We start from the raw sequence: 17571 nt of genomic DNA on the forward strand, positions 1-17571 counted from the left end.
ACTCTCAGAGAACATGTGCAGTATGAATTATGAAGCATTAAATCTGACACTGGAAAAAAGGCATTCGATATCAGAACATGTAATAATGAAGAATGGCAGAAAAACGAGAGATCTTTTTAATTCTGCTATGGTAATATCCTCGTCGTGCGTATCTTCGGAATTATGCGGAAAATTAACAAGACAGATGCCGAATAAAAATAGGATTTTAAATAATTTAAAAGTAGAACTTTAAATCGATAATTAATACACTTAATGGTGATGTATAATTCTGATATCGGTAATATGGATTAATTGATAGTAATATAGATAGTAATTAATCACAGTAATTGATATACTAAGTATTTAAATATTTATACAATAAAGCAGTATAAAGCAGATTTATATGATAAAGCACTATTCACACAGATTTAATAATATTGATTTATATATTTTAATATATAATATAAAATGCATATATGATCACAAATTTCACTCCTTTCAAGACCATGCTTCTACGGACTCGCAATTCGCAATTCTGAGTCATGATGTACGCGAATATCTAGACACGTGTTTACCGCTTCCGGAAAAGCAAGCAACTGATTGGCTATCGTAATAAGTTTGCGCCATAACCCTTCGATATTTTGAGTGGCTTCCGAATCCGCAATTGACGCAATCTTCAGCACTCTCGGAATGCACTCACAATGATTCCAATCTGTTTGATATTCATCTCTCAGCAACGCTACGGAATGCACGTGAAGAATCAATCGTGATTTTGCACCTGACATCGCGGAACACGATTAACACGAATGCAGCAAGTGCTGTCACATTGTGCAACTTGAGAACAAGAGTAAGAGAGAGAGAGAGAGAAAAAGAAAGAGAAAGAGAGAGGTACATACACACGTCATACAAATATGGCGATAATCCTATCAGCTGATAGCGTCCGTCGCTAGGATGACGGACCGCATTTTGGTTAATCGGGTTAGAGCGCAGTACGTATCTCCCCTTCCCCGCCGTCGCCGTCGATGACCACTGGACTGCGAGTGCTGGCGTTACGTTACGTTATGTACGTACGTGCGATCCGGATGACGCATACACGACGATGTTAACGTATTTCTTGCACGCTGGCACGTACAATAAAGGAAAACCGAAGTCGAAACGCGCGCGTCGTTGACAGGTAGTGAAGATTCCCCGCGGGAATGTCGCATGGTAGATAGAGGTTCTCCCCCCGGGTGTTCGACTGAAACGTCAGCATCGGCTTCGGCGACTGACTTCTGCGAAGCAACGAGCGAGTCCGCTTTGATCGCGGAGCGAATCGGCTTCGGCGGTGATTCGATCTGTGATGAGCGACTCCGAACAGCGGCAATTGCACGTGCCTTACCGAGAATATCACAGTCAGAACAATACCAACCCCGTCGCCGCCGTCGCTCTGGTGGGAACCGATGCGCTGGTGGATCTGTCCATTACGCCCGCTAATAGTAGTAGTAGCACCAGCAGCAGCACCACCACCAGCAGCAACCATCACCAACATCTGCCACAGACCGATCAGCCAACGTTACCACCTACGGCGGAACTTTTGCCGGACATTGAATTTGTGCCCGGTCTGAGCAACGACCAAACTCTAGCCATAGATTCCTCCGGGATTGACCGGGAGAGCCAGCCTCTCCTCGGTCGCTTAGAGCTTGATGTTACATTTAACAGATTCCCAGGTTTGTTTGAATTATGAATTATAGCTCTCTTAATATTGTTGTCTTATTTCTCTTAATTATCACATATATTTAATTTTATATTTGTTATTTTATATTAATAATATATTTGTTAGTGGTTCAGAGCACATATTTTCTAAAAATCATTACCTCATGTATGCTTAATATATATATATGTATCTTATGTATACGTATATACATATATGTATATGCTACAGATGACCCACAGTTCTCGGAACTGGTGTGGCAAGCTGAGTGTGCAATAGATAGCGGAGTTTATCCAGAGAGGATATACCAAGGTTCCAGTGGCAGTTATTTCGTAAAAAATCCAGCAGGGGTAAGGGCATACTTTTTTATCTCCACGATGGTAAAAGTTGCAGCTTTACCTCTAATGTGAGCGTCACTAATCCCTTTATTGTTTTATCAGAAAGTAACAGGTGTGTTCAAGCCAAAGGACGAGGAACCGTATGGAAGGCTGAATCCAAAATGGACGAAGTGGATGCACAAGCTCTGTTGCCCCTGCTGCTTTGGCAGAAGCTGCTTGATTCCCAATCAAGGATATCTGAGCGAGGCGGGCGCCAGCTTAGTCGATCGCAAGTTAGGCCTCGGCATTGTGCCGAACACAAGGGTGGTGAAACTCGTCAGTGAGGTTTTTAATTACCCGCGGTTGGATCGCCAGAAGGCGCGCATGAAGCAGGCGATCATGGACCAGTTTCCCACAGTGGGATCTCACTTCAATCGCATCGGTCTGCCGCCGAAGGTCGGTTCCTTCCAGGTCTTCGTGGACGGCTACAAGGATGCCGATTACTGGTTGAGGCGGTGGGAGAGCGAATCCATGCCGGCGCGACTCAGTCGCGAGTTTCAACTTCAATTCGAACGTTTGGTCATCTTGGACTACATCATCAGAAACACTGATAGAGGTACGAAAAATGCAGTTGCTTTAACTGCAATAACGTCAGTCAGTTTCTTCATCGTGCCTTCGTATTCGCAGGAAACGACAATTGGTTGATTAAGTATGATGCCAGCGCCAGCAAGAACGGGTCTGAGCACGGCGAGGTGAAGATCGCGGCGATAGACAACGGCTTGGCCTTTCCCTTTAAGCATCCGGATTCTTGGCGGGCGTATCCTTATCACTGGGCATGGCTAAATCAGGCGAAACAACCGTTCAGTGACATCACGCGAGAACTGGTTCTACCGCAGCTCTCAGATCAGAACTTTGTACAGGACCTCTGCGATGATCTGTATCAATTGTTCAAAGTACGTAACACCTATTATTTGAAGAGAACGATTATTATGTCCATGATTGTTATATCTTATTTCATCACGTGGCACGATAACACAATGACACATTTACTCTTGCAGCAAGATAAGGGCTTCGATCGACACCACTTCGACAAACAAATGAGCGTGATGCGCGGCCAGATCTTGAACTTACAGCAAGCCCTAAAAGACGCCAAGAGCCCGGTACAATTGGTGCAGATGCCAGCTGTAATCGTGGAAAAGTATATATTATATTATTTATCCTCTGTCGATGTGATATTGATGGATTATCTCGTGCAAGTGCGCTCGTCTGAAAACATAAAAAAAAACAAAAAGTTTCAAATCTAGATAGTTGCTTCGTTTTTATTCATTTAATTTGGGCTAATTAATAAAACAAAAGTAATAAGGGTATTTCAAAATTTGTCTGATTTATTTAGGACTGTTGTAACAATTTTCTTCCTAGATATCTTAAGTATGATGAATCGCTAATGATAACGAATCAACTAGATCATGTTATTAATGCTTCGCATCGCGTTGCTTTATTCCAGGGCCAAAGGAAACGGCACACCGAGGTTGTTTTCGTTTTCTGACACGTTCACCCAGCGCTTCCAAAACAAGAGCCCATTCTTTTCCTGGTGTTGAAAACGAGAGTTCGCAACTTGAATTGAATAGTTGTGAATTAGTGTGTCAAGTGATAACAGTGTCAGTAAAACGACGGAACAATCCTGCGCGCCGTGCGCGAATAATGTTGTTACTTTATTTTTCTAAGTTTATTCTACATTTCTACCTCTCTCTCTTTTAAGTTTTATTTCTGCGAATTGATTGAGAGGAGGCGACGGTTGTTGTCCTTTTTAGGCTGTCCTGTATTTATAATCTCTCAGTTTATTTGGGATATAAAATATTCGTACAATTATATTGTATACAGTAAATATATATAACGTTAAAACAGAGATCCTTTTGATGCGCTTAATGTGCTGAACTGTAAAAAGAAATTGAAATACGAAATTTAGACGTGATATATATATAGGGTGTCCCAGACCTACCGTATCACCGGTTAATGGTAGATTCCTGAGGTGATTCTGAGACGAATGTTTCTCTTGCAAAATGTCGAGGGTGGCGTAGTTTCAGCGCTACAAAGGGTTGTAGTTATCCTATCCTTGTGTAGAATTTTCCCGCGTTCAGTAACGGTGGGTCGAAGGGGTCCCGCGCATCGCGCACACTTCAATTTGATCTTAATTTTTCGCGGCTGTTCAAATTTAAGTGTGCGCGATGCGCGGGACCCCTTCGATCCACCGTCACTGAACGCGGGAAAATTCTACACAAGGATAGGATAACTACAACCCTTTGTAGCGCTGAAACTACGCCACCCTCGACATTTTGCAAGAGAAACATTCGTCTCAGAATCACCTCAGGAATCTACCATTAACCGGTGATACGGTAGGTCTGGGACACCCTGTATATATATAAAACCCACGGGCAAGACACACAGGCACACGTTTACGTTTAAAATGTGCTTTCGTGTCTTCCACGCACAGTAGCTTGTGCCAATCGGTCTCAATGCAAAGAATGCATTAACATATAGAAAATTAATAATTCTATTTCAGCTTATAAATATTGAAATATCCTATATTTGTACTCGGGTATACGATATTTCCCTTCTTCTGTCTCGCATCGAAGATGCGACATCTATCTAATTAGTCTAAATGTCGATAATTAGATATTCAAAAGACGCTGTATAAAATTTTCCAAAGTTAAACTGTGATTTCGTGATACGCGTGTCGTGTCGCATGTGTACTACTATCAACGAAAAATTCCTTGTAGTTGTAACAATGCCGACCGTTAAGAATAAGTACAAATTAGATTGCTAACAGAAATACATAGACAAACTAGAGTTTCTAGTGCAATTTTTATGAAATTGTATTTTCGCCTATTTTTTTTCTTTTACAATGTATGCCATCATTTTTATCATCGGAAAAATTTGACGAAAATGTCACTAAATTGATTATTTCTAGACCAATCTGATGCCACTCGAGCTAACTTCGAGCAGCGTCGGACTTTTTTAAACTCGCATCCTGTCAACATCTCGTAGATTTCTAAAATGTTATGAAAAACTTTGAAACTTTAAACTGCAATTTTATTATTTTAAATATTTTTTTATGTCCATTAACAACACACTAAAAAATAATATTAATGTAATTGTGTATAGACATATATATATATATATATACATACACATGTGACAAGAAAAGCAGTCTAGAACTGCAATTATGGAGGTTGTCGAATCTTGTTCGAAGAGAAAAGCTTTATCATCTACCAAAACACTAACATGTCCATGCAAGACAAAAGTAATATGTATATTTATCTCGTCAATATCTTCATCAGCTTTCAGAGATTCGATTATTCTTTACAACTTTTAATAGCCAAATTATTATCCAAAGACTAATATCTATAATTTATTATTATAATTATGTCTAATAACTCGCATTCCTTAGGCATATGTACATTATTAAACTTTTAATTATTATAATTTGGGCGATAGATTGCGAATTATCACTGTAAACTCATAAATAATAATTACAAATATCTGATTAAAAAATATTATGATTGGTTGTTATAATATAACGTATGATAATGATTAATTATTAATACATGATGCGTGCATAGTATGCCAAAAGATACGTGCAGCCAGCACGTGCAAAGTCCTTTGCACCGGAGCGTTTGTACAAGATTCCATCAAAACAACTCGATACCAATACAACGTATCATTTGTCGTATCCGGATGTGGACCATATGGTGGCTCGTTCTGCGCGATTGCAACCAATACGACCTGCCCACAGTCTACAGAAAAGTAGCGGCAAATTTTCCGAAGATACGACGAATACATTATCTTATAGACCCATATGGCAGATCGTTAAAGCGGAGCCAATTATACCGAAACGTAGGTAAGAGAAAGCGATTATTGCATGACATGTGTTAACTCTCAGTTATAAAAGGAGAAAATTACTTAACAGAGACAGAGCAAAATTACTGAAGTGTTCTGCTGTCTCCTGTATCTTTTCAAAATTGCAGTATTCCTTATGTGTGTAATAAAAAGTTCTCAGCTAGTTACAAGAATCTTATAATTGACAAATAATCAAATGCATTTTATTTTTCACTTGAAAAAATGATAAGATAAAGATCGATGAACTGACATGTACTTTTGATGTTGCTAAACGGGCTGATATACTTGAAATAAGTTAACGCAAAGATTACCCTGTGCCAGACCGCTGGTGAGTCAAGGTACGATGGAAACTGTGACGACGGTTCGTCAGGATTACGTGGTGAAGCACGTGGAGAAACCAGAAATGATCATACCCTGTGGGAGCATTCGCACGAGTTTGGTCCCGTTGGATGACAAAACGACGGCGAAATTATCTTACGTCCCTCCGGGAGCTATTGAGCCTGCAATCAGTTTCAAGCCGATATTGAAATATCGTCCACCGAGTCAGCCCAGTGCCAAAGAGACGACGCAAAAATTAAGCTACCAACCCTTCGCCGTCGACAAGAAGAAATTTTATCCTTGGGCGCAGAAACCTGGATATAAGTATGTATACATATATTATGCATCAGTTTGAATGTGTGAATCAATAACAAGATGAGGAGAGACAGGAATATTTGTATTTTTAATCGCATGTTAATGAAACGTAAAATAAATCTTAACGCACAGAACGTAATTTACAAAAGTATATATTTATATACTCCCGAGTGTTTAAAGGTCACCGGACATTACAATGTGCGGCAAGACCACTTACTCCGAGAGTTACATGAGGAATGATGCGGTTTCTGTGGAGAAACCCTTCCTGCCCGTCGCGACGTACGTGTTCCCTTATGGTGCAGAGTTCGCGGATAGAACCGTTTACAAGGAGAGCTACCTCCCGGGTGACGTAGAACGTCCGGTACCGTTTATTCCCTGCGGCAGTATTACCATACCCAACGTAAAGATGTCCGTCGATACGACTGCCAAGGTTACTGCCTGAGTAATCCCGCGCGTGCTTATTTTTATCGTAGGATGATTCACATTTTCAATAAGCGTCGCTTTGCGAATCATCTTTGCAGCTAAGCTATCAGCCAGTCTGGATCGCGAAACGAAGCCCGTTTGTGCCGCCACGAGCCAGAAGTATACTAGGAAACGGTAGAATGCAGTCCGAGACGACGACTCGTTATGAATACACGGCCAAGATGATGCCGCGTCCGGACCTTATCATTCCATGCGATAACATTCGTACGGTCGATGCACCGCTAATGACAGATACGACCACTGGGTTGTCTTACGTAAAGCCCGGCATGATAAAATCCGTTCAGAATTACAGACCTGTTATGCAATATTCCAGGTGAGAAGACGAAGCTAGAAGTATACATCTAAAGCATAATATTAAAAACAGTATGAGATCGTTTACGGATGTATCTAAAAAAAAAAAACAGTTCAGATATATTTCCTCCTTGACAGATCTTTCCTTCTTCGAAAGGAAATGTCTCTTACATTAGAATCCTTTACGTGTTCTCATTAATACGTTCAACCGTTCCGAGTTTACGGACATGATCGATTCTGTAATGCATTTTCATCTAGACCGGAGACGAAAATCGACGGCGAAACAATAAATAAATTGTCGTACCAAACGTGGACACTTAAACCTAGGGAAGAACTTCCATGGACGCAGAAGAGTAAATATCTGCGGCCTGAACATCCGATGGCCGGTGATACGGTTTATCACATGAGTTATCCCGCACCAGGTCAATATGTCGAGGACGAGTCGTGCACGGAATGTCCTTGCGTAAACGAGCAGAATGATAATGTGTCATCCGCTCCAACGAAAACATGTTGAACATGTTTTCTAGGTTGGATAGCGTCTGATACACACTGAAACTCAATTACAGTTTAATAGTATACGATTTTAGTTTGATCTCTTAACGACCAACACTCTATCTTTTTGGAATACAACAGCTTTATTACGAATATATAAATTTTATTTTAATAGCAAATATAGTTTTCTAAACATTTTGATACTTATATTTTCGAAATACACTAAATTTTTATGTCCGAATTCAAGTATCCGAACGAAAATGTGAAAGTTTATGGAAAGGATAAAATTATGTCGAGTGAGTCATGTAAACTCAAATCTAAATGTAGCAGTAGCAATAAACAGCAAACGTATTGATCGTACAACGTACTTTATTGCGCGTAAACATGCGTGTGTGTTATGTTACATTTACATTTAGCAGTTACAGTGATGGATAAGAATATAATAGTCATCTCTTCATTAATTATCTCATTTTCCATAATAAAATAAACTCTAATCTTTGTTAACACAATCAATTGACAATATTAATGTCTATTCTACTGAAAATAGCGTACATTGTACATATGACATTGTGTGCACATAGTCGTGATAAATTTTGTATTTCACATTAACAATTGATATATTATTTTTTAATAATGTATGTATAAAATACATGGTTGGGGGAGGGAATGGAGCACCATGTAGTAACTAATTTTAAGCTAACAGCTAGTGCCATCGAAGGCTAAGTCTCTGTTTTTACTCTTAGTCCGTTTAAAATTACCTACTACATAATCTATATAAGCCTTATTTATAAACTAAGACGGATAAGCTTCTGTTTACAAATTAACCGATGAAATTAGTAAAATTATATACATAATATTATGTGTATAATCGTATACATACACATAGGCCGGTATTCATAGTCGGATCTTATATTTAAGACCGTCTTAAGTGTATCTTCAGATACTCCGTAGCCAATGAAATGATCTATACAACATCTGTAGATAAACTTAAGACGGTCTTAAATATAAGATCCGACTATGAATACCGGCCATAGCTTATCCCACTCTTCAGTACTACAACTAAGATATCACGAAAGAAAATTAATTAAAAACTAGTTAAAACTTATATATACTTCATATGTTTTAACTAGTCTATCTATTAAAACATAAAATATACTCTCACACTCTGACGGAAGTTATTTTTTTCGAATCAAGTGATTTCGACGGTAAATATAGGACGTAATAAAAAGTATTTAAATCGGTATTATTTATACGGATTTAAGTTTTTCATAACGTTTTATATAAACGTTTTTTATAGTATATAATATGTACGTATAAAAAATAAAAACATTAAAGGCATTAATTAGTCATCAGTAGAGAGATCCCTCCGTTTTCTGATCTGGAAAAAATTAAGCAATGACCGAAACAATTAACAATAAATCGAAATATTAGAAAACAATTGTAGTTACATGCGGGAAAATTCACAGTTTCTGCATCGCAACAAGTAATCTTAAACATTACAAGATAAATGTATACAGATACTCTCACGTGTGTGTAGTGCGGCCCGCGGTACATATTGACATTGGCAAAAATAAACGCACAGTTTTATATTGACATTTCTAGCATTCGCATTGCATACGATTTTCATTGTTTACCATTGTTCGACAGTACGTAATCTATTTAGATGTATTCGCATTATGTACTTTTAAGTAAATTATGATATGCCAGCCGTCACTCATCACATTAATATCCCTCCCCCATTAACAATCCATATCGTCAATCAGTTGACGCGGCATGATAAGCCGACAGAGATCGAAAAAAGGATTGCAAGTAACGATCTAAAGAGAACGACAGTAGTGAATCCAACTAATGACCACTGTTGCCGTTCTACTTAGACAACAACAATAATGCTTCGGCATTACCTACTAGTGTTGTATGACTGCATGAACTCGGAGAAGCCGAAACCGTTCAGGTGATCCAAGTTGAGATTTTCATCGATCGACGACAGCTCGTTGTGGCCCATCAGCTCCACGTAGTCCATATCCGAACTTGGCCGTCCAACACCCGACTGGCTGAGACCCGGAGCGTAACTACCACAAAAACACAACTCCAATCACTGGCAATCCTCGATAATCAATCAATTGTAAGCTTAAATCTGTTCCACTCTTTCATCCGTTCTTGTATCTTCCTTTTCTTTTCTTCTTTTCTTCTGAGTTTTTTTGAATTGCGCCCTATATTGTTCGCCCTTTTTATTTATGCATTTTTTTAATGTGACCGATTATAGCCGGAATAGCCGGTACAACACGGTAAAAAGGAGATATTGAGTGACAACCACAAGAACCCCACCCACGACGATCGTAGATCGGTCACTTGTGATAATTTTTCGAGAAAAACAAAAATACATCAAAGCCGCGAAAAGATTTCGATTTTTTGACTCATACCGCACAGACAACAAATCAGCAATATATTCCATCGAATTCGCGACTAACGTTACACAATTGCCAGCTGCGAGTGATTGGAGCTGCGTTTTACAAGGTAGTATTAAACTTTCCGTTGTGGTTGTACCGGCTTGCTCCAGGTCTTTGCCTTTTAAACGATAACTCTCATGCTTTCATTCTCTCTCTCTCTCTCTCAATCTCTTTAATATACTCCGACATTCTTATCTGTAAATGTGTGTTTTTCCAACACGCAACGTTTACGCTTGTATGTACATACAAACATTACGCTGTAATATGTAAAAGTCCGTAATATAAAAGTAATATATATGTATATAAAAGCCATGGATAAGCCGTTATGTTAGAAAATGGAAATTGTAGGAAAATACTTGGCAGTCGAAGATATCATTTACGCACTAATTTCTTATCAGTGATCTTTCTCAATGATACATAAATGAGATAGAAATGTACAAATTGTCAAAGTAGAAAATGGTTCAATAATAAAACAATTTACCAAAAGTAAAATATCTGTCCGTGTTTAATTCCATTATCCATTATTTAGTTATAAATTTGCGTTTTTTCTTCGTATTTATAAATTTATATTCTATGTATAATGTTTCATATGCATATTTTTATACATACAGTTTTTCAAAAAATGTATATTAAAACTGCAGTAGAAAATAGAGATTGAATTTTTCAACACCGATTATACAATTTAACACACATTAATTAATTAAACATATTAACGATAAAAGTAAAATGTATTTGTGCATAAAGGCACTTATGCGTGTATATGTATAATATTACATCATTTACTTTTTCAGGATCTCTCCTAAGTACTACAACAGCATCATTGGTAAATTAATACTCATATAGTTTTTTTAGTATGTATCAATGCCCTTTAATACTAAATTTGCTGATAATTAACAAATATTACTATATTGGACAAAGATACTGGAACAATAAAAATATACATATGTATATCATAAAAAAGATATATAAAAATATCATAAAAATGATCAAAAAGCTTAAAGTTAAAAAAATTGATGTTAAATACAGATTTCCACCATAAACTAAAAATGGCTAATTATATTGGTCTTTATAATATATACTTTCGTAATACTTTCAACAATGAATACTTTCGTCGATAACAATGACGTATAAATGCACACACACGCGCGCGCGCGCGCGCGCGTGTGTGTGTGCATTTTCTGACACATACTTGAGTAACAATGTGTCAAATAAACCAGTACCATCCAATACAGTATCATTCGTTACAAAAGAAATTAAATACATGACTTATCATATATTATCGGGTATACCGTTAATTCTGTCACTCGTATTATTTTAGCTTAATTATAAGACTAAATATTCTTTGTGATGTTAATATGTCTGTAAAAAATACAATCAATGCAATTGCCGTTGTTATCTATAAACTTTTAAACAACAAAAAATACAAAAAAATTCTTTTGATTTTGTTTATTCCCACTATTAATAAAATACTATTAATAAAAAGATCCAGAAAGCTGTAAGGAATGTATTTTATTTAATTAATCTTCCGCATTAAAATTTCCGTAAATGCTCATTTGGACATAGGCTCAACGTTATTGTCTTCGACTTCCACTCTTCTAATTGGTATTGGTTATGTCAGTTTCAGATACTACAAAACGATGAAATCTCTTTTTATGAACAGAATAGAAAAAAAGACAACAGAAACAAGGAATACGGTATCCCTTAATTCAATGTGTACTTCATTATATCGCATATTTTCAACGATAATTCCAAGGAATTCAAATTCTAAACGTTAAATACCCTAATGCGGAGTATATTAGGGTATGTATATGTACGAATGATATGTGCGACATCAAACACAAGATGTTCGGTAAATCGCGATACAATCGACGAAGTGCTCTCTCCAAAAATTTATTTTTTTCCTTGAAAATTACGCGAACAAAGTAAAAAGCCTCTATTCTGCCTGCATTACTGTTTGTCACATTGATTTACTGAACATCCTGTATATAGCTTGAGATTCGTTTCTACTTTAAAGAGATAGTAAAGCGTAAGTCGATCTTATAAAGAGAATCAAGTAGAAATTGTCGATGGGTTATTATATCCAGGAGACTGACCTTGATGCTACGGACGGTGTGTCTCGTACAGATGGATCAGGACTATGCGCTTGGAACATGGTTTGTGGCGTGGCAGGGTAACTTCCGCCCGGTCCGCCCGGTCCGCTACTACTGACTCCCACTATAGAAGAGTGGGATGGTGTTTGACCACCCTGTCCAGGCGCGCTCCAACCTGGTACGTGCGTTACTAATAGCGGTTTGACGTAGCCATTTGTCGACGTGGATTGATTTTCTATGGGAATTAACGTCGGTTATCACGGGCATAATTGTGGAGCTTGAAGATAAACCTCGGCGTGATGAAGCAGCGTAAGCATTTACCATTAAATGGCGTGTAATATTTGGAGAAAGCTTGATCCTTTGCGATATCCGGATACAAATACAAGAGATGTTGCAAATCGAATACACGATCTGCCAAGCTACGGATGGCAAAGTCCTTACTCGTGAACGGTTGCAACATGAACACTTGCTCCACTGTACTTTGATCTGATCGTACTTGATCTGAAAATTGATCTGAAAAATAAATGTGGAGAGATTAAGAGCATGTATTCTTCGCAAAACTTACCTGTAGTCTGACACGTTGTCGTATCGCCTTTACCTCCGCACCACGCGATCGTAATGCCACCGAGTTCCGAGTCGGAGAAACGCATCAGAAAAGTACCGAACGCGCAAGTCGCCAACATCTCTTCCGCCTGCTTCTTTCGGACGAATCCAAGTATGTAACCATCCATCCATGGGGCCCTCAGGTGCTCTCGAGTGAGTTTCATGACGGCGTAAAACCACTCCCAGAAAGTAAAATTCCTTTCGGGTAAGGGTTCCTTACAGAATTGCGTCCAACTTAGAAGCAGACCTGAATAGTCTTGCGCATTTGAGTTTCCATTGCTTCGAAATGCCTTTTCCGCGAGAAATCGGAGATTCTCCTCAGTCAGTAGACGACCAGTCGCAGAACGGAACTTGACATTTAAGGCTTCTGCCACCTGGCACCATGATACTTTGTCTGGTACCGCAAACGGCACTCTTCCAGGCTCCGCAAATGCATTGTCCCAAGTGACAGTAGCCCATGCATGGGGTTCCTGATTACCGTGAACGATTACCACTACTGGTAAACTCAAGGTCCATACTTGGAACACTAGTTCCCCGCCGCCAACGCTGAATTGCGATTGGAACAGCAGTGAGAATTTTTCGTCCATCACCGATTCCGTGCCCTTCTTTTCCGCCCGCTTGATCTTTTTCAATTGCATGTTACGAAAACTCACAGACAATTGTCTGGTTGCCTGCAACATTGCGCATCGTATCAATGTAAAAATACTTTCCTTGCAGTTTCGGATTTACATTATTGATCAAAAATGAGTTCTTCGTTAACGATTAGTTCCGTATTATATTACGGGAACATAATACGACATATAAAAAATGATAAATAATCTATCTAATCACATTTAATGTGAAACGAATATTAGATGTTCTCACGAACCTGATGATATTCCATGGTGCCAGTGTTGTTCAAGATTTCTCCGCTGACCTCACCGCCATTCTTCGCCATTTTATCGCTCTTTAACAAAGCGTTTGCCTGAGCTTCGCTGATTATGCTCACTTTTACCTGCGGCGGCGTCATATGAACGTTCAATTTACCACCAACTAACAATCGAACGGTGCTGGTGAAACGAGTATTAGTCTTCATAACTTGTGGGGGTTGTTTCTCGATAATAAAGGTACTGGTAACCAGTGAACTGAGAAGTTGCGTGATCTGAGAATTTAAGGTGGGCAGAATGTCTTGTATCGCTGGTGGTTCAAGGCCGAATTTTTGCTTCAGACGCTCTGCCTCCTTAATCTGTTGTCGCGTCGACCAAATAAGCTCGGCGAGATTCTCGCACCATTCCTGTATAGAGTCCAAATTGCTGTTGAAGGCCGCGCCATTCCCCGCTAACTGCTGCTCCCTTTTCCATCTATAACAAGAAGATATCAGGATTGTTAATGATCCGCATCTGGTCAGTTTTTATTAAATATATCAACACTTTACCTGATCAGCTCGTCGTCCAAAATTTTGGATTGCAAGGTACTTATTCTTGTAATGGTGTCTTTCAATTTATCAATTAATGATAAACGCAGTTGCATCAGACCAGCTACTTTGTTATTTAGTAACTGCTCTTGCTGATCCTTTTGCCTGGTTAAAAAGCGTATTTTATAAAACTCCATAAATATAAATTAACGTACCAAGTGCATTAACGTTTTTTTTTTACCTTTTAATCTTCTTTTCCAAGTCCATGCTTTGCTGATTCTGTGGCTGAGTAGCGAGATGTTGCAAGTGGGCATTCAGCTTTGTACATTCGTGATAGCTGAGAGCAAAAGCCTCTTGTTCCTGCTCCATTCTTCGTAAATCCTCACCGCTTTCGAATGTCTTGCGCCGTAATAGATCGACTTGTTGAGCTATCTCAGCGACGGCATCGCCTATCATCATATTGACCCTGTCGTCAGCCATGTTCATTAGACTACCTCCTAGATTCTCGACTTGTGACAGTACTTTCATTTCTGTGCCCAGACAATGTCTGATTATCCTAAATAATGTCATCGGATTTTGGGCATATCTTTGCTGCAACGAAAGGACGCCAAGGGACGATATAAATTAGAGATCGTTTCGATTTGTAGTTAAATGAAATAAAACATGACAAGTGTGACTTACGCGAAATGATTTCGCAACCTCTGTCAATTTCAATTTCGCTAGAAAGAAGTCTCTGTCATTTTGCAGCGCAAGTGCTTTATTTTCTATTTCTTGTATCAGGGATAAGATAATGTTGGAGATATATTGTTCATGCTGCGGATTCTCTGGCTCTATATCAGACCTGAAATATATTTTATTATATTTATTTTATTATATTTATAATTACATTCTTCAATGTATGTGCAAACTTGTTAAAAAAAATTAATTTCGAAGTTTATAAGTTATATTCACCACATCTTCTCCTCTAGCCATGCTGACAGGAAGTGCCTGACTTCAATCGGAAAGTGATCTCCGTATATTGAATGCACCCGTTGCAGTATTTCCGGTGGTAACTGCTGAGCTTTTGCCCACAATGACATCTTTGATTGTTTTAATCTTCTGACCAGCGAAACAAAATAATGATGTTATTAATAAAAAAACTTCCTAAAGAAAATAAAGGTACAGATATTTTATATAAAACGAAATATAATGACATCTTTTGATAGAGTTTTAATCCTCAAAACTAGCAAAACAAAATAATTAAAATTGCTAATATTTTCGTGATTAGTCGATCAAAACAAAATAATGATATTATTAATAAAATATTTTCTAAGGAAAATAAAGATACAGATATTTTATATAAAACGAAATATAGAATCTGCCCTAAGATATATGTTCCCCCCCCCCCGCCATGTTTATTTATGCATTCCACGAATCCGTGTATTGACGAAAAATTGTCCGAAGTTCGCCGAAATAGAGAAGAAGGGAGGGGGGAAGAGCGTAAGAGATATTTCGCATTCGAATGAAATACACAATAAATATCAATGTTGTTTAATCCAGATGATAATAAAATGATATGAAATGTTGACAATTTTATTATCTAGTAACAACATTTCCGATTTAATTTATACATTTATTTATCTGCTTGTTCTGGTATCTTTTTTTCGGGAATTCTCTTTATCTCCATTGTACATTTATCTACGTCGACAGTTTCACCTTTACCATCATCATTATTAATAGATCGTTTAGAAGATAATGCGAATTTCTAGCAACCGATATGCTTGTGAGAACATTCCTCGACAATAAACGCTCCTAATTTTAACGAGCGCAATAGGCGACTCTCGTGATCTCCGAACTCGGAATTCGGCGACGCGTTACGTCATGTTAATATAAAAAAAGAAGAATCTCGCGCGCGCGAGAAACCGAGACGCGCGTCAGCGATAACAGCCGCATGCCGGGACGTATCTTCAGGCGCGAGTACGTCGCGTCGCATGCTATCTCGGCAAATACCTGCCGCCAGCTACCGAGAATATCGAGGGAACAAAGTGCACAAGACCTGTCTGCGAATCACGCGGGAGCGTATGTTTGTTGAACAACCGAGCTACGACGATCCGACGCACCGGCGCGCGATGAGAAAAAAATTGCTGTCCGAGAAAAACTTACTGCGCGACGTAATGCGTAAATAGATAAACGCGCGAGGGAATTGCCGACACTGACAAGTGGCGGGGAGGGAGAGAGAGGAAGCAAAAAGAGAAGGAAGAGAAGGGAGGAGGAGGAGGAGAGAAGCAGGATAGGACAGACGACGGAACAAATAAGTTCGCGGAAGATCACTGGCGACTTTTCCGGAAAGTATCAGTGAAAGTCTCACCTTCTGTTAGACGATTTTGAGGTTCCACGATGCTGTCGGAACTTCCCCCTTCTTTCCGGCAGTCACTTTTGCCGCAGTCGTCGTTGCCGTTATCGTCTGCGATGTAGCGATAGCGACCTTCGATTATTACTGACGCAGATCCAACTGCAACGCGATTAAACGCGACTAATCGCGCAATAAAACCGCAACGTTAATGCCAGTGGATGTTCGCGCCCACTAATCTCATCAATAACGCCGTCGTCCCTTCTACCGAAAAACCTCTTGCCTCTCTGCCGCTTCCGCTCCAATCCGCTTTCTCGTCTCACCCGTGCACCACAAGCGGCCGCCGACGACGACGTCGGAGTGAAACGACGAGGGCGGGAATTCCTGGAATTCGCTACCGTAAATGGCGCCATTGGGGGGGCAAAGCGGGGGTGGGGTAGTCACGTGACCGCCCCGCGCCTGCGTCGACTCGCCGACGCGCAGGCCGCGCAGGCTTCCGCGGCGTGATTTATCGATGTACCATGAACCTGCCAAAAACTTTTTCCCTTCCTTTTGTATTTTTTCCTACCTGCGTTTCAATAGACACTGAAATAAACAAAGCGTTAGCGCAGGGAAAGCCTAATAAACCATAACTACATACCACTATATACCACCACGATACCTAACCACATGCAAGTAAAACAGAGAAAGAAAGAATGAACCTGCTGATGTAACATTTATCGATAGATTATGGTGACGCGACTCCAGAGTAATCTCTTTGTTATTTATTATAGTTAAGCAGCTATTCAGTTATGCATGATCGTTTAGCATGTATGACTTTAAGACTTCAAAGAGAAAAATGATAGGTAATGAGTAGCTAAGAGTTGGATGTAACTATTGATATATGATGTTACATTTCAGCTTTTATATAAAACATATATATAATTT

The 17571-nt window shown here is 39.0% G+C and overlaps 2 protein-coding genes across 6 annotated transcripts; one reads left to right on the plus strand and one right to left on the minus strand.

The window, feature by feature from the left end:
* The first annotated feature begins 1294 nt into the window (after window positions 1-1294).
* On the plus strand, window positions 1295-8988 carry LOC105281781. Its single transcript, XM_026967933.1, has 10 exons — window positions 1295-1685; window positions 1901-2019; window positions 2110-2602; window positions 2674-2939; window positions 3045-3184; window positions 5618-5884; window positions 6205-6525; window positions 6697-6946; window positions 7038-7312; window positions 7549-8988. Exons 1-10 carry the CDS (start codon window positions 1319-1321, stop codon window positions 7802-7804), a joined length of 2754 nt encoding a protein of 917 aa, XP_026823734.1. The 5' UTR covers window positions 1295-1318; the 3' UTR covers window positions 7805-8988.
* Window positions 8136-17030, minus strand: LOC105281780 (signal transducer and activator of transcription 5B). Of its 5 annotated transcripts, none has more exons than XM_026967928.1 (11): window positions 16663-17030; window positions 15267-15410; window positions 14997-15156; window positions 14557-14906; window positions 14337-14480; window positions 13791-14262; window positions 12885-13593; window positions 12641-12832; window positions 12323-12554; window positions 9684-9851; window positions 8136-9160 (listed from the first exon to the last, which is right to left on the minus strand). In XM_026967928.1, exons 2-11 carry the CDS (start codon window positions 15392-15394, stop codon window positions 9121-9123), a joined length of 2595 nt encoding a protein of 864 aa, XP_026823729.1. In that variant the 5' UTR covers window positions 15395-15410; window positions 16663-17030; the 3' UTR covers window positions 8136-9120. The 5 variants fall into 5 exon arrangements, with proteins under 5 accessions (XP_026823729.1, XP_026823730.1, XP_026823728.1 ...); XM_026967929.1 differs by having other exon boundaries at window positions 12641-12820; window positions 15267-15413; XM_026967927.1 differs by having other exon boundaries at window positions 15267-15413.
* Window positions 17031-17571: the final 541 nt, after the last annotated feature.

Source organism: Ooceraea biroi, chromosome 2 (assembly GCF_003672135.1).
Source record: "Ooceraea biroi isolate clonal line C1 chromosome 2, Obir_v5.4, whole genome shotgun sequence".
Classification (NCBI taxonomy): domain Eukaryota; kingdom Metazoa; phylum Arthropoda; class Insecta; order Hymenoptera; family Formicidae; genus Ooceraea; species Ooceraea biroi.

Excerpts from the sequence above, each read along its gene's own strand:
- LOC105281781 (XM_026967933.1), top strand. The coding sequence starts at position 1,319 with ATGAGCGACTCCGAACAGCGGCAATTGCACGTGCCTTACCGAGAATAT. Across the intron at positions 6,947-7,037 it reads CCGTCGATACGACTGCCAAG|CTAAGCTATCAGCCAGTCTG; the intron begins GTTACTGCCTGA and ends TCATCTTTGCAG. Across the intron at positions 7,313-7,548 it reads CCTGTTATGCAATATTCCAG|ACCGGAGACGAAAATCGACG; the intron begins GTGAGAAGACGA and ends ATTTTCATCTAG.
- LOC105281780 (XM_026967928.1), bottom strand. The coding sequence starts at position 15,394 with ATGTCATTGTGGGCAAAAGCTCAGCAGTTACCACCGGAAATACTGCAA. Across the intron at positions 13,594-13,790 it reads GCACCATGGAATATCATCAG|GCAACCAGACAATTGTCTGT; the intron begins GTTCGTGAGAAC and ends GCAATGTTGCAG. Across the intron at positions 9,852-12,322 it reads ACACCGTCCGTAGCATCAAG|TTACGCTCCGGGTCTCAGCC; the intron begins GTCAGTCTCCTG and ends TTTTTGTGGTAG.